Here is a 15061-nt window from a genome sequence, read left to right on the forward strand (position 1 = left end):
CTCGCCTCCACCTATGCATGTATCTAGTGTGTGTTTGCATATGCCCAGTAGACCTGGTGCCCATAGTAACAGCTATTAGCAGGGTGTGCTTGTGTTGAATCATCTGCTGGAGGAGCAAGAAGCTGCCAAGTCGTTCAGCTCTCTGGCCCAGGGGAAAGCAGTAAAGAGAACTGATGATGGATTGGCTTTTATTTTACATATTTACCTGATATGGGCCTGAATGATTATTACTTACGCTGTAGCAATAAAATATCCAACAATATTAACATCACACGGTGAAGAGTTTGGTGGAAATTCTTCGCTGACCTGGAATCCCTGGTCCCTTCACACCACTTGTAGTCATCATAATCAAGAGTATTTGGAGTCTGATGCAATGTAGGCTTATTGAAAATCAAAGGTTTCAATAGACAGAGTGTTCTCGCAAGAGCAACTGAGGCTGAAGAACTTCCTTAGTGGGTTAAGGTCTGAAATTTATCCTTGATGTTCCACATCTTCTGTCATGTGTTCTGAAACAATGGGTTTTGTCTAACGGTCCACAGTCCTGAGACCACCTGACATTCAGTAAGCAACATGTATTTAGATTGTCTGCTATATCTCATGTGTTTTATAAATGCTGATATTCTGCTCTGGATTTCAGCACCTTGAGGTCGAGGTTTGTCCATTGACAGCTTAACTCTAGGATTTTAATGCGTGGTTTTTTTTTTTACAGTAACAAGTGAAGTTCATCAGCTGGAGTAACGTTCACCTGTGTCCACCCTCTGCACAGCTGCTGCACGTCTGTGTGAGTGAGGCATAGCTTCGCCCTTCATGAAACACAAACGCGCAGAACAGCAACAGACAAATTAGCGTGACCAGTGACAGAAAAATGCACGCGCAACTCTCATCCTGAGTTCAAATGAAAAGGTTGCACAGGAAATAAGTAAATAAATAGCGGTTACTGGACAAAACTGCAGTTCTACGAGTACGTTTTTATTCAGGTGCTGTTGGCGGGGCGGCACAATGGAGTCGTAAAATTAGGCTAAAAACAACAACAATAAAAAAAACCTCCAAGCGTTTCCAGCTAAAAGTTGGCAGTCCGCTAACGTGCAAACTGCTCGAACATGGCTGTTAACTAGTTGACACTCTGTGAGCCATATGGCTTCTTTTTCCATTGAGTCAAAGCTCACCTTTCAAATGCCAGCAAGTCAGGTTGACTCTGCGTTGTCAGCTTGTTAGTTAGAACATGCACATCATAGACAAGAATTTGCCTTTTTTTAAAAAATTTTTTTAAATTAAGCATCGTAAAACCGGTTTTCTAACTTGTGCTCCAAAAATCTGTAGCATAGTTTGAGAGACATTTAAAAAAGATGAAAATAATGGGACACTAGGAAAAGACAAAGAAGAAAAGTTTGACTTGAGACAAGCTGGCCTTTATGAGCTAATATCACAAAGCCTTGTGCTCCATGAAGCTAACAGCATGCTGACCAAACGTTCACCGTAGACGATCTGTGACGAAGCTAACCACGTTCAAACAAGGCAACTCTCTGTTGGAAGCTGGCTTGTTTGTTTGCCTTTCAAAATTACGACTATGAGAGGGCAAGAGTGCCTTAAAAACAAAACAACAATTTTCCAATCAAGTCAATTAACCAATTTGTGCTTCAAAAACACAATATGCATATGTCTGAGGAACTGAGAGAGGATGGGGGGGGGGAGAGGGAAGGACAGAGAAATAATGGGAGGTGAGGTGGAGAGAAGAAGAGGCAGATGGAAATAAATGGGCCGTACAAAAGTGATTCTGTCAACAGCCCTGAGTGGGAATAAATGGAGGCAGAAATGGAGGAGGAGGAAGAAATAGAAATAGATGTTTAGTTTGGGTCCACCAATAACCTGAATAGACTTGTTTTGCTGCAGGTCTGGAGGTGGGATAAGGAATGTACCCATCTAAGGGGAATAAGATCAGGTAAATCCTACCCAAATCTCTGTTTGCTCCGGATAACAACTAGAAGAGAAGGATATTAAGGCGAAGATCAATAAAATGTAAAAGCACCTCCTCTGGGGATGTTCTGAGATTGCAAATGAAAAACAGTCAGGCAGCCGACTGCAGTACACCCATCCTCCTCCCTTCTCAGTGCAGCAATTGATCTCATCAACCATGTTTTTTAAACTGGTTCATTGGGTTCCATGATACTCAATATGCAATGCTGTATATTACAGACTGTTACCAATATAAGGCTTGGATGCAGCACCAAAACTCTTTTGGGCACAACCTCAGCCGAATGATTATAAAATCCTAATGAGAAACATACTTTTTCCACAACAAGAAATGATAACTAGACGTTGCTCTGAAATTGTTTAAAATATATATATATATTTAATCTGCAGTTTTTATGAACAAAATGGCAAATCTACACAAACGATGACTAAATAATTACAATAGCACAAAAAAAAGTAACATTGTTGGATAATTAGGTTCTTCACTTAGAATATATTGCTTTCCAAAATTAACCTTTCTCCTGTTTATCTGATTTTTCAATTTAAGTCAATTGTCCACAATAATATGTTTAAGGAGCCTGTAGGACAAAAAATGAAAATCTAAATCCACTTGATAAATCGATAGTCATTAAAGAAACAATGATGGATGTTAAACATAGCCTGAAGCCTGAACAAATGTGCCAATTTAATTACGCCTTCCTAAAACGTGTGACAACAGTCCAGTCTATGAAAAGGACCATTCATGTTGACAGTCTCTTACTGTGACATCTTGACCCCATTTCTCTTTTACTCTCCTCCCTACTGTAGTCGTACGTCCCCGTCAGTGCCACTTATGTATGATTGGCAGACAGGCTTTATCCTCCTCGTCCACGATTAGAGAGTAAATGGAGGGTTATAATGGGAGTGGGTGAAATCACTTTGACTGAACAAGCATGCATATTGGGCCATTAAAGATTGGGTGTGACAGTGATAAATGTCCCCAGTGCAACGCAGAGGCAAAGTGTATAAACACACAAAGACAAGGACTGTTCCTATTATTTGGGTTGTCACCGATGTCAGCCTTAATTACTTACAACAATTAGTGATTCCTGGAAATGAAAACAAGTAACTTTCATTGTTATTTTTCTTCTTATCTTAAATTACTACTATAATTTTGGTGTACTCTTAATACCAAAAGTCTAATATAATAGGTTACAGATTACTAGTTACCCTGTTAAAAATGTGAAAGTAATGTAACAATTTTAATTACTTGTAAAAGTCATGCCATCCAACACGGTCAAACATTTGAGATTTTAAAACAAAAAATGTTCATCATTGTGCAGCGTCACTGACAGCTGCTGTTTCACTCAGCTTCAATTTTCATATCTATAAAATGCAGTATTTTGCATTGTGGGATAGTTAGCAACAAAAAGAGGTCTGCCCAGCATGGACATATTTTACTGTTCAATTGTGGAAGGTTTAGTGCTCTATATAATATATATAGTTACATGCTCAAGTAAAATGCTATAAATGCAGTAAATATATAGTGCAGTAAATGTTGTGCATTATAAAATAAATGGGGTCTGATTTCAGACAGTGTGCATGTGTTAGTAGCAGAATACATTCAAAATCATTTTTTGGGCAAATACTGTTTTGCGCTGAGCGTGCTATAGCTCATGTTCTCCCTCCTTTCCCATTACCAGTTCCTCTGTCAGTTTAAGTCTCTAATCGCGTCTCCTTCAACGTCTCTGCTAGGTGAATCAGAGCAGCTTTTAGGTTTTTGTTGAGTCACTCTTTTCCCCTTCAAACATTCACACACACCGACGCACACTGACCATGAAAATCACAGCAACTGACACTCACTGCTAGACACGCTCACACGACCCCTGTAATGCTGTGTGTGTTTTAGGGCGTTTGCGCAGTGATTGTGCTTTTGGTTTGTTTGCCCCTGTGAGCCTTTGTAGTGTGCAGTCAGCAAAATCAGGACATTTTGTTTGTTTCCCAGACGTCACTCCAGCCCCGCAAAGCCAACTGTTAGTCTTTGTTTAATCCACTGTTTTCCACAGATGAACTTTTTCAACCAAATTGAAATAGCAACACTGCTGAACACTGAAGGAGTTTCATTCAACAGAAATATGTTTTAAAAAGTTTGAAAATCACATAATTAGTGAGCTACACATGATTCATTTTAATTGACTCAGGTTTTGACCTACAAGGCTCCTGATGTCAATAGTAATGTAGCAAAGATCGATTTCTTTTTTTTGTCATTGGTTCAGGACTCACAAGAGTGTCTTTGACTGATATTCTTGGTATAAGAAGGACAAACAGGAACACTTAGGGTTCACTTCTCTTTTCAAGAGCGGTAATGAAAATGTCGAGAGAGGAAAAAGAAGAGATTCAACAAAGTAAGAAAAATAATCAGTGGCCATAGTGAGTGCAGGTGGAAAATATAATAGAGTGAGACATGGAGGCAAGTAGAGAGTGAGCAAAAAGAAAAGTTTAAAAGAGACTGCAACGGAGAATGAATTAAAAATAGAAAAGGGGGGAAAATAATCTGGAGACAGAGGGAGGTTTTCTTACAGCCAGACTGTCCACAAGAAGAAAAGCCTTCATTGAAAGGAGTAGCAGACTGGAACATTTTTCAGTCTCCATTGTGACACTGGAGCTCAATAAATCAACATTTCCAATTTCTGTGTGCACTAACCATTTAAAGTTGGTGATACACCAGGCCTCGATTCCTTCAGTCAATGACGGCGTCGGGAATATCATAGCGTAGCATAGCTTAGTTTAGCTTTAGCAGTAGCTTTAGGTTTTGTAGGTGTATGTGTGATGTCACTGGAGATGGCAGTTTTTATTTTAAAGTTTCCTTCCAGGCCTGTCACACTTTGAATAATAAATTGTGTCTGATATGGTTTGTGTGTTAAAAAAAAACACTTTAGTTATCTGGTCAGTAATTCTTACCAGACTGTATGAATATTTTTCATTGCAAAAGTTAGATTCACACGTGCGTAAGTCACCTGTTGGATCGGAATTGGTTTCCAAACCACTTCTTGATGTCATCAATCCTGCTCGCAGATACACACCTCAAACTTTCAAACAACAAACCTGACTTTGAGTGAGCTCAGAGAATCTTTTTACTTTTTACAGATACGTTTGAAAACACTGCCAAACTCTGAACATAAATCTTCCACCACAATGGAGGTGAAACATCCAGGAGAAGCAGAATGGAGGGACTTTACCAATGTACTATACGTGATCTTTCTCTGACCTTAACCAGGTACCCTCACAGAAAAACACATTAGTTTCCCGTGTTTTTCACATGGGAGACGTGATCACATGTATGACACATGTTTATGATAATGTGGGGAAAATATGTGAAAAAGTTGTCATGAGGGAATCTACATGGCCTTCATGCATTATGCAAGGAAATGTTCAAAACCATGTTTTCCATTGGCAAAATAGATGTTTCACATGTATTTGGTCACATGAGTTTTTGCACATGTGAAATTCATGTGTTTTTTCTGTAAGGGTAGTTCTGCTTGCTTATTCTCACTTGCTTAAGACTGTATTAGGACTTCATTAGAGGATAAACAGGAAATTCAGTTCTGTAACAAACACCCCTTTGAATGATTTCAAAAACGTATCATCTTGGAAAAAAAAACTATCGACAGAGTTTTTGTTTAGAAGCTCTTTCAAAAGTTATTTCAGCTCCAACTGCAAACGAGCTGTCAGACAGATGTTTTTTTTTCAAAGGTAAAAAAAAACTGTGCATGAGGATCGTCTCGACCATCTCATTACAATCATCAACTGTTATTTCACAGCTGTTTCAGAGGTACTATTCACTCGGCAACAGGGTCAAAAGCATTTCCTGTGTAGAGCCGACATGTTCACTCTCAATCACAGAAAAAAGATGGAGGTGTGCAGCAGCTGTGGGGATTACTAACCCTGAAGTTTGAAAGTCACATTTTTATGCTGTGAGGGAAAGCTTTAGGTCAGTTACTTTTGTTAATGTGCAGATTTAAAAATAAAAATAAAAAAAATTGGACACTAAAATGAGATGAATCAAACTGAATTCATTTTAATTATGTACAGAATTTGAGATTTATGGAATCATTAAATCCAAGCTTTCCATGAGTAGGGGAATTTCAAGGAATATCAGAGAATTTAAACAAAATCCTTTCTAGTCAGGGAATTTGATCATTTCTTTTGGCCAAGTCATGGAATATCAGGGCATTTTTTAAAATTTTAGTTGCCATTTATCAAAATGTAGTATTTTTTCATGCATGCAGCCATAATGTTAGTTGGGTATTGTCAATGTGTATGTTTGGTAACATTAGTGGTCACTGACAGAAATTGAAAATGTAGCTCATCAGGTTGCGAGTTAATTTGGGTTCTTGTTAGATAAATTCTTTGCCTCTGCAACCAGTATTTAGACATGTATTTCATTTCTTGCACGATTGGCGGAACCAGTAGGGCACGAGTCAGCTCGTTTTCAACAGAAATGCCGCTGTTTCCTGTCTGCTCAGCACAACTGCAGCCTGTTTTCTTTGTTCATTATAGGTCATGGAATTTCAGCTTTTTAGTCAGCAGTAATTTGACTTTGAGTGAGAACCTAGTAAATCTTTGCAAGCAAAAAAAAAAAAAAAATACTCCATATGTCAATCACATGCTGCAAAATAGGTCAAGAAATGTAAGTCAAATTTTACTTTCAGATGTTTACTACAGAATCACGGTGTGAATTTGAAGAAACAATTTTTTCAAACACAAGGAACACACTATTTACAGCTCATGTTGAGTTTTTGCCAACCCAGCCACAAAAAAGGAGAAATAAATATAAAGATATTTTAGTTTCAGCCTCAACTTCTTCTAATAATGATAACAATAATAACAATATTGCCCTCAGGCAAAGTTTTGTACCGATGTGCTTCCCCTCGAGTGTGTGTTTGTGCCTCCTGCCTGGAGTTTGCGCTGAATGAATGTCTAGGTGTATGTGTGCATGTCGCCTTTAACACGCAGTAGAAATATGAATTGGTGTGTGCGTGTGGCCTGTCTTTCGCTTTCTCTTATATTCCACTTTAATTTGTTGATGCCTGTGGATGTTCGGAGGTCCTTCCACAGCTCTCGGCAGCCAATAGTGAATGAATCAGTAATTATTTTGCTGGTTTTTAATGTCTTCTCTGCTGCTGTTTCTCTGGCAGTGAGGAGATAATTGAATTTGTTAGAATACGGTGACAATTATCAGGCTGGATTCTCCTGTAGTGCTCATTCATTTAATAATGCGTTCAATAAAACATGGTATTTTTTCCATTAAATACTTGGGTGGCATCAGCCACTGCTGCGTATTACATTTTCTCTTCCCCAGCAACAATTTATAACCATTCAGCAATGAATTTGTTTGAATGAATTTAAATGAACACTGACACAAACCATTTCATATGCAGACTTTGGCAAGGAACATGTTTTAGTCTGATAGGATCTGTGTGCTAAAGCTATAGAAAGCATGTTACAGTTGCACACTTTATTAACTATGATAGTCAAGCTTTCTATTCTCTCACAACACCTGCAGTTTGCAGGAGTAAGCTTACAACCATCAGTTTTGGCAGAAGTCGCAACTGTTGTTATCAGGTTTTTTTCAGCTTTAGCTAGCTAACCCACCATTAACCCACCTAACCTATGAGCATAAACAAAATGGAATGTGCTGGGTGTGAATTGGACTTTCAAAAAAAAAAAAAAATCTGTACTGCTTCTGCGGGGGAAGCTATAACCTTAATAAAGAAGCCTAACCTTATAATTGCTGATGCACTCAGACCAGTGGTCGCAAAAACGTGTGTAACTATGGTGCTGATGTTGGTATAGTGATGAAACTTGGAATTTTTTACTCACGAAGGTTACAACTTCCCCCTGCTTTGCGCACGTCACGATACTGTGCAGCGTTTGTATGCAACAGAGACAATCTTGTAACGTTTTGATCCACCCATGTAGCATTACATCGTGAAATGCCTCTGGTCTCTGGAATTGACCCTTGGTTTCTACTGTAGTAACTCAGTAAGCTTTCTATCCGGATGTGCTAGCATTTACAGGTCTTGTTGAGCAGACACACCTTCATCCCATTTCTCTTATATTTTTGGAGTTTTGGTTAAATTCCTAAAAAACACAGAGTATTGCTTTACAGCAGTCATTAGTCACCCACAGTCAAAGAGTTTCCGTGTTGGTATCATTGTTGTGAAGGGTGAATGAACCTCAGTTCTATTTAACCCTCTAATTATAAATTCTAATGTGATTTTATAGTTTTCCAGTATTTGTAAAGTTGTCAATTGAGTTTTAAAGTTGTCTTTTCTTTTGATTTGTCCCTCTCTTTCAGGGGTCCGATGGGTCCGATGGGTAGCCCCAAACCTGGCATGCAACAGGGAAGCCATGGAGGTGGAGGGATGGGAGGAATGGGAGGTGGCATGGGAGGAGGCATGGGAGGAGGCATGGGAGGAATGGGAGGTATGGGAGGGGGAATGGGAGGTGGAATGGGAGGCATGGGAGGAGGAGGGATAGGGGGAATGGGACGAGGAATGGGTGGAGGAGGAATAGGAGCAGGCATGGGCACTGGTGGAGGAGTTGGGTCCAGAGCCGGTGAACCCTACCGCCTGGCCACCCATGAGAGTCCAACCTCCCCACGACATATGCAGTCCAGCCAGGGGTCCAGCATGGGCCATGGTCCAGGTTCTGGCCACGGGATGGGTCACGGTCCTGCTGGATCCGGCATGGGAGGCCACGCTGGTCAAAGTCCCGGTCAGCATGCCTCCCGTCGAAACCTCCAAGTCGACTTCAGTGGTTCGGGTGGCTCCAGGACAGGCAGGTCTCCCTCTGTGTCTCCTGACCGCGGCGTGACGCCCACCTCTCCCTACTCGGTGCCACAGATCGCGCCCATGCCGAGCAGCAAACTGTGCCCAGTGTGCACCACCACAGAGCTGTCCAACCCACCGGCTGTACCCAACTACAACACCTGCACCCAGTGTAAGGCCACCGTCTGTAACCAGTGTGGCTTCAACCCCAACCCTCACCTCACTGAGGTAGGTCAAGTTTGACACAGAGCTGTGTGTCTGCATGTGTGTGTGTGTGTGTGTGTGTGGAAGAGTGTTATAGTTTTCCATCTGCAGAAATGTTATAATGGTTTATAGTGTGAGATTAAGTGTTTGGGTATGGATATAATTTAACCCTGTCAACAGCCAGAAGTCAAAGTTTTATTTTCAAATGCCAAACAACAGGGAAAAAAAATAAAGTGTGAATGTTTGAGGAAATGATCCAGCAGAGACGGATTGGATAAAGATTGTGTCTGGTGTGCTACTTGAGTCTACTTGAGGAAGGACAGAAAGATATAGAGACGGTTTTACTTTGGCAGGAGCTCCTTTGGTTTTTCGTGCCAATCATGCATGTTTGACTTGAATGAGACTAAACTGAAGTGAGTGGATGAAGTGAACGAGTCAGTGCAGCGAAAGCGATGGAAGAAGTGGGAGAGATGGTTTGAGGCGAGGGAGATAAACGAGGTCAGAGAGACAGAGACAGAGCAGAAATGCCAGGTGGAAATCCATTTAAACAAATTTATTCTTTCCCAAAAATCTATGTATGTATTTGATTAAAAATAGAAAATAGTATAGAGGTATAGAGGTTGTGTTGGGGACTTTGTCCTGAAGGTTGTCTGTGTGGGTTTATGATAGACAGCGAGTGTATGGAGTCGGCAAGTGGCAGTAATTCCTTGCTGAGGCTCTACCAGAATCTCTATTATTGGGCCGTGGCAAGACACATGGGTCATGATAGTGTGTGTGTGTGTGTGTGTGTGTGTGTGTGTGTGTGTGTGTGTGTGTGTGCGTGCGTGCGTGCGTGTTTGTGTTTGTGTTTGTACTGTACTCGGGTGACGTGAAGACAGAAAGCCAAACACTACACTACTTTGCATTTAAAAAGAAATAGAGAGGGAAGTAGATGGAGAAGTAAATAAAGAAAGGAACGATTAATGTGACTGTAAAGTTCTTCAGAGGTGGATGGATAGAGGGAGGAGGAGGAGGAGGGAGGAGGTTTATGCTTGCCTTTGGTGATGGGTTCCAGCATCTGGTGACAAAAACCCAACCTCAGTCCCCCTGGGAACACAAGAAAGCCTTCAGAGAACACAACCACACTAGCTGGGTGCATCAGCATTAGTCTACGTCTGATATATTAGCCACGCTGACACCCATTGATTCCACACCGATGTCAGGTCCAGGGGAGTTTCATTGACAGATAGCAATATAAACACTCTGCTTGATTAAACAAACAACTGTGGCTGTGTTGCTGTGTCACATTTTTCATTTGCCTTGGCACCAGAATCGTCCATGTGTACCTGGTACATCATTCACCCTGATACTCCATGCTAACAAATTAGCACAGTAAATGGCTGTTAATATCCAAGGGTAGAACACTGATATACTGTGCTGGTAATTATAAGTCTTTTCTAAATTTTCTATTTGTGGTATTCTTCTGATTCGTACTGTACATTCTGAAAATTATAAAGAATTAGTCTAATGTAGTAACTGTGAAATCCAGTTCACTATTAGTGGTACTTAGTATTATCGTACTATGTATACCATGTCAAGTCAAGTCAAACTTAATTATATAGCACATTTAAATACAACAACAGATGCCCAAAGTGCTGCACAAAATCAAAGACTTAAAATAATTAAGCCATTCTATGTGCAGTAATAGTTTCTGTTCAATATGTTTGTGCAATCTCACTTTATACTAATATTGTTATTTTCTATTTTATTCTATTACGTGTACATACTTAATTTATTAGGTTAGAAGCTAAAATCCTGTCTGTGATTGTTGTATGATTAAATGCACAGCCCTTTTTCCAGAAATAAGGATCCTTCTCATTTTCTTTACTTATACACAGCATTTTTAAAAGAATTAGAAGTTAAGTTGGTGCTAGTGCTTAAACAATATTTAGGTAAAACATGGATGATTTTGGTGCTTGCATTCAGCAGGATGTGAGTTTCCCCCAAATTCTTAGCAGTCCGTTTTAACTTAAACATCTGAGTCATTCTTAGCGCAGCATGCCATGAAGGTTGCCTGCGATATGCCTACTGTATTTACAGTATGGCAGCTCCTGTTGGCTCATGTAGGATTATCTTTAAGACCAAACTTTGATCTCTGCTCATGTACACATGCTTGTACATGGAGTCCTGTGTGTGTGTGTGTGTGTGTGTGTGTGTGTGTGTGTGTGTGTGTGTGTGTGTGTGTGTGTGTGTGTGTGTGTGTGTGTGTGTGTGTGTGTGTGTGTGTGTGTGTGTGTGTGTGTGTGTGTGTGTGTGTGATAGAGAGAGAAAGAGTTGGAGACAGAGTGAGCACTACAGGTTAATAATGGTGGATAATGCTAATGAAGTGCACAGAGGAGGGAAATGGTAAGTCTCTGATTTAGGGATTTATGCTGCAGTTGTGATAGATTAAAACACAAATGTACACACATCACATTTATATAGGCACAGACGGACATATGCACACACACACGAGCACACACACATACACATCTCTCTATCTTTGTGAGGACACTCATTGACATAATGCATTCCCACTCACTACAAACTAGACCTGCTTCTAACCTGAATCCTTTTAACAGACCTTTTAAGAAAATACCCTCATTACAACAGCTTCCAACTAAAAACTGTACACACAAACATAGGCCACACACACACACACACACACATCAAAACACTCCCACTTGGCTCAACATAATTCATGCATGAAGCCTGTGCAATAAATTGTGATGTTAATTAACTGAGGGAACCCACAGGGATTTCCTGTAGGCCAAAATGGAAAACATAACACAACAGCATAAAACCCAATCATCACCTTGGTTTAAAAAAGAAAACTTTTTCTGTTCATCTCGCACACACCTGTATAGGTGCAAAGAGGTAAAATGCTGATATATTTTCAAAAATTATGTTAAAAGATTTTTCACAAATGTTTCCTGCACATAAAGCTTTGCTGAATTTGATTACCAATCCCTCCATCTTGTGCAGATTAATGCACTGGTCCTGCTATTGTTTGGGTTGGTATGAATTATGGATTAGCTCTGTGCTCCTATTAAGATTCACTATCTTCTCTATCATTGTCCTTGTTAATCAATGTTCCCTCAATCCTGGCAATGTAATAAACCGCCACCCCGCAAACCTTGTTACTGCAATGCGGTTTACAACATTAAGGAGACTTAGCCCAATGGCTATATGAGATTAATACGTATTAGCATGTCACGTACGCCTATTTACGTCATTGAGTTTGCAATAAGGTGATAAGAATACACATTAATAAGTGCCAATTTAAATATTATGCTCCATCCCAATTTATGTTGCACAATGCAAACATTGTCAAGTATTAATTATTCAAACAAATTTTGGGGATTTTGTTTCATTAACATTTACCCAGAGTGATGATGTCATGATGACAAATTTCATGTTTAAAGTGGTGACTTATGAGTCCCAATCCATTTGAAGGAGCATTTCAAATCTATATTTTCAGAGGAAAGAACTATAGTAAAAGACTTTAAAAATGTTACAAACTGTTTTGCCCCCACCAAAATATCTACAAACACTTCCTTCAGTTCAACGTGGCAGGGCTCCAGCCTTGTTGTGTCTGCAGCTATGGATTAAAATTTAAACTGAAAATGATCCATTATTATCAATGTACTGTGTGTCCTGGTAATCTAAACAGCACGAGGCTCCATATCTGTCGCACTATGCTCTGATTCAATTTGCATCAGATAACATTTAGCAGACAGGCGAGCCAAAGAGATTATTTTATATAAACAATCAGGTACGTTTCATTCAGTGTTTAACAAACACAAAGACACACATGTAGTCCTTGAAAAGTGTTTGTTTCTCATGTTTTAACTATACTGACTTGATTGAAGGAAAAGATAGTTCTAGATTGAAAAATATCAAAAGGAGGTAAACAAAAGAACTTTGAGCTACATTTCCTGCATGAAAGGTGCTATACAAATAAAGTTTATTATATTATTATTAAAATGATAGAATGATAATTTCTCCACTTTCTTTACATCTCTGTGTTGAGGGCCCATCACCTCGTACTGTCTAGAATTACAGATGAATACTTTCCCTCAGTCTCCTCTATCATTATCGTAGTTAATCAATGTACTACCCGTCCTGGCAATCTAATAAGCAATGCCAGCGTCCATATCTTGTTACGTCCTGACACCTTTTGCATCAGATAACAGTTAGAGGACTAAACCAGGAGAGTGACACCAATTATCCAGCCGAAGATGAGAATCAGAGAGAGATTATTATCGATGTGTCTAATTCAGGAAGGGTGGCATTTATGAAACTTGGCTTTCATGGTGTTAATTGACCTTAATGTCTAGTGATGAGCCACTGGATTTGAGGAATTACCAAAAGGTATATACAGTAGATTATAGTATCATGTCACAGATCTGCGTGCAAACAGAAACAAGATTAAACATACAGTACAAGATACAGTACAACATGGGAGCTAACAGACAAATCATGCTCTGGATATGTTGAGAACTCTTTCTGCAAGACAAATCAAAATACCAAAACACCTATCAAAATTATTTTCAAAATGGTAAATTAAGAATTTGTTGCAGAAGCATGAGAGAGACTGGATACATATAGAAATCACATGAACTGCTGTAGGTTGAAGTATACTGAAAATTCACAATGATAAAAAGAGTGATGACTGTACAGTGACTCCAAACTACAAATTTATTGAAGGTATGTTGATGCAAATTTTCTGTTAGACAGTATAAAACACTTGTCTTGCACGTATTTCACTGAAAAAAGGGTTTTACATCATGTCAGCTGCAGTGCTTTAGGGTGGTAATATCAGTCTGTTGGTCGGTTAGTCCACCACTTTGATCCAGTCTGAAATATATCAACAACCATTGGATGGATCGGGTGGATAGCCATCTATGGTGCTGAGAGGATGAATCCTACTGACTTTAGTGATCCTCTGATTTTTCTATCAGCACCACAGACAGGTCAAAATTGTATTAATTCAGTGAAATATATCAACATCTTGATGTTGGATTGTCAAGAAATGTTGGTGAAACATTCCAGACAATCACTCTTAACGACTTTGGTGTTGTTGTTTTTTTGTTTTTTTTTTTTAACACCGTCAGAGGTTGACATACAAAGGCAATGTCTCAATAACTACTCTGAGGATTTCTATGGTGTTTATGGCAGAATTACCAATTTCCTTCAATCTGAAATAATACACCTTTTATAATCCCTGAATTTTTTTATCCAGTGCCATCAGCAGGTCAAAACTTTAGATTTAGATTTGTCCAGTACTTTGGTTTTTGACAAAAAACCCTGCAAAACCAATGACATCCACCTCAGCAATACATTGTTATAAATGCCTATTAACAAAGGTTAGCATGCTAACATTAAGTTATACCCTAATTAAGATTGTGAACTTGGCAAATGTATGTGCTAAACATTAGTGTGTAACTATGAACACATTAGCACATTTATAGCATTAGAATCGAGGTCAAAGCCAAATGTAGTTTTACAGAGTGAACAGCACAAATGTTGACACATGCGTGATTTGTCTTTAACTCCAGATCATCAGTTTGGTCATAAATGTTTATCACAAAATCATGAAGGTATTTTGCAGTTAAAGATACGAGTCAATTTAACTTATTCATGTTTAAAATTGGAATCCTCTGCGTTTTAGAAATGCATACTGCAAAATTACAGGTAGTATTTTTCTCTCTAAAATGGATTAGTAGCATCTTGGAATGAACTAGATGAACCCCTGTTCATTTGATGTTTTGTGTGCTGGCGTTGTCAGTTTAGCGCCTTAAAAGGATAAACCCAGAGTGTTGCAGCTCTCATGAATATGGATGAGGGATATTGAAACACCCACACGACATGTATTTGCAGCTCATTTATGTGTGGTATCCAGTCCTTGAAAAAGTACACCTGGGAGAGACGTGTTGGTTCACGTCTGAATACAGAGCATAGAAATTATTTGCAGATGTGTTGCAGGCTGTCCCCTTTTCCAGATGTTCTGGAGATTAGATTGGGAAAACAATAAATTAAATAGGTCCAGAGAG

At 39.3% G+C, this 15061-nt stretch overlaps 1 protein-coding gene across 5 annotated transcripts in view; it reads left to right on the top strand.

The window, feature by feature from the left end:
* The window catches only part of bsna (bassoon presynaptic cytomatrix protein a), a 162485-nt gene that overhangs the window by 26338 nt on the left and 121086 nt on the right, over positions 1–15061 (top strand). For all 5 annotated transcript variants that reach the window (XM_069693893.1, XM_069693895.1, XM_069693896.1 and 2 more), the window contains one exon: positions 8312–9011. In XM_069693893.1, the coding sequence (XP_069549994.1) occupies positions 8312–9011 (700 nt within the window). The remainder of the gene's footprint in view (positions 1–8311; positions 9012–15061) is intronic.

The sequence above is a fragment of the Brachyistius frenatus genome, unplaced genomic scaffold, assembly GCF_029030835.1.
Source record: "Brachyistius frenatus isolate BFR_SWC_R1_liver_20210118 unplaced genomic scaffold, ASM2903083v1 Contig_16, whole genome shotgun sequence".
NCBI lineage: Eukaryota > Metazoa > Chordata > Actinopteri > Embiotocidae > Brachyistius > Brachyistius frenatus.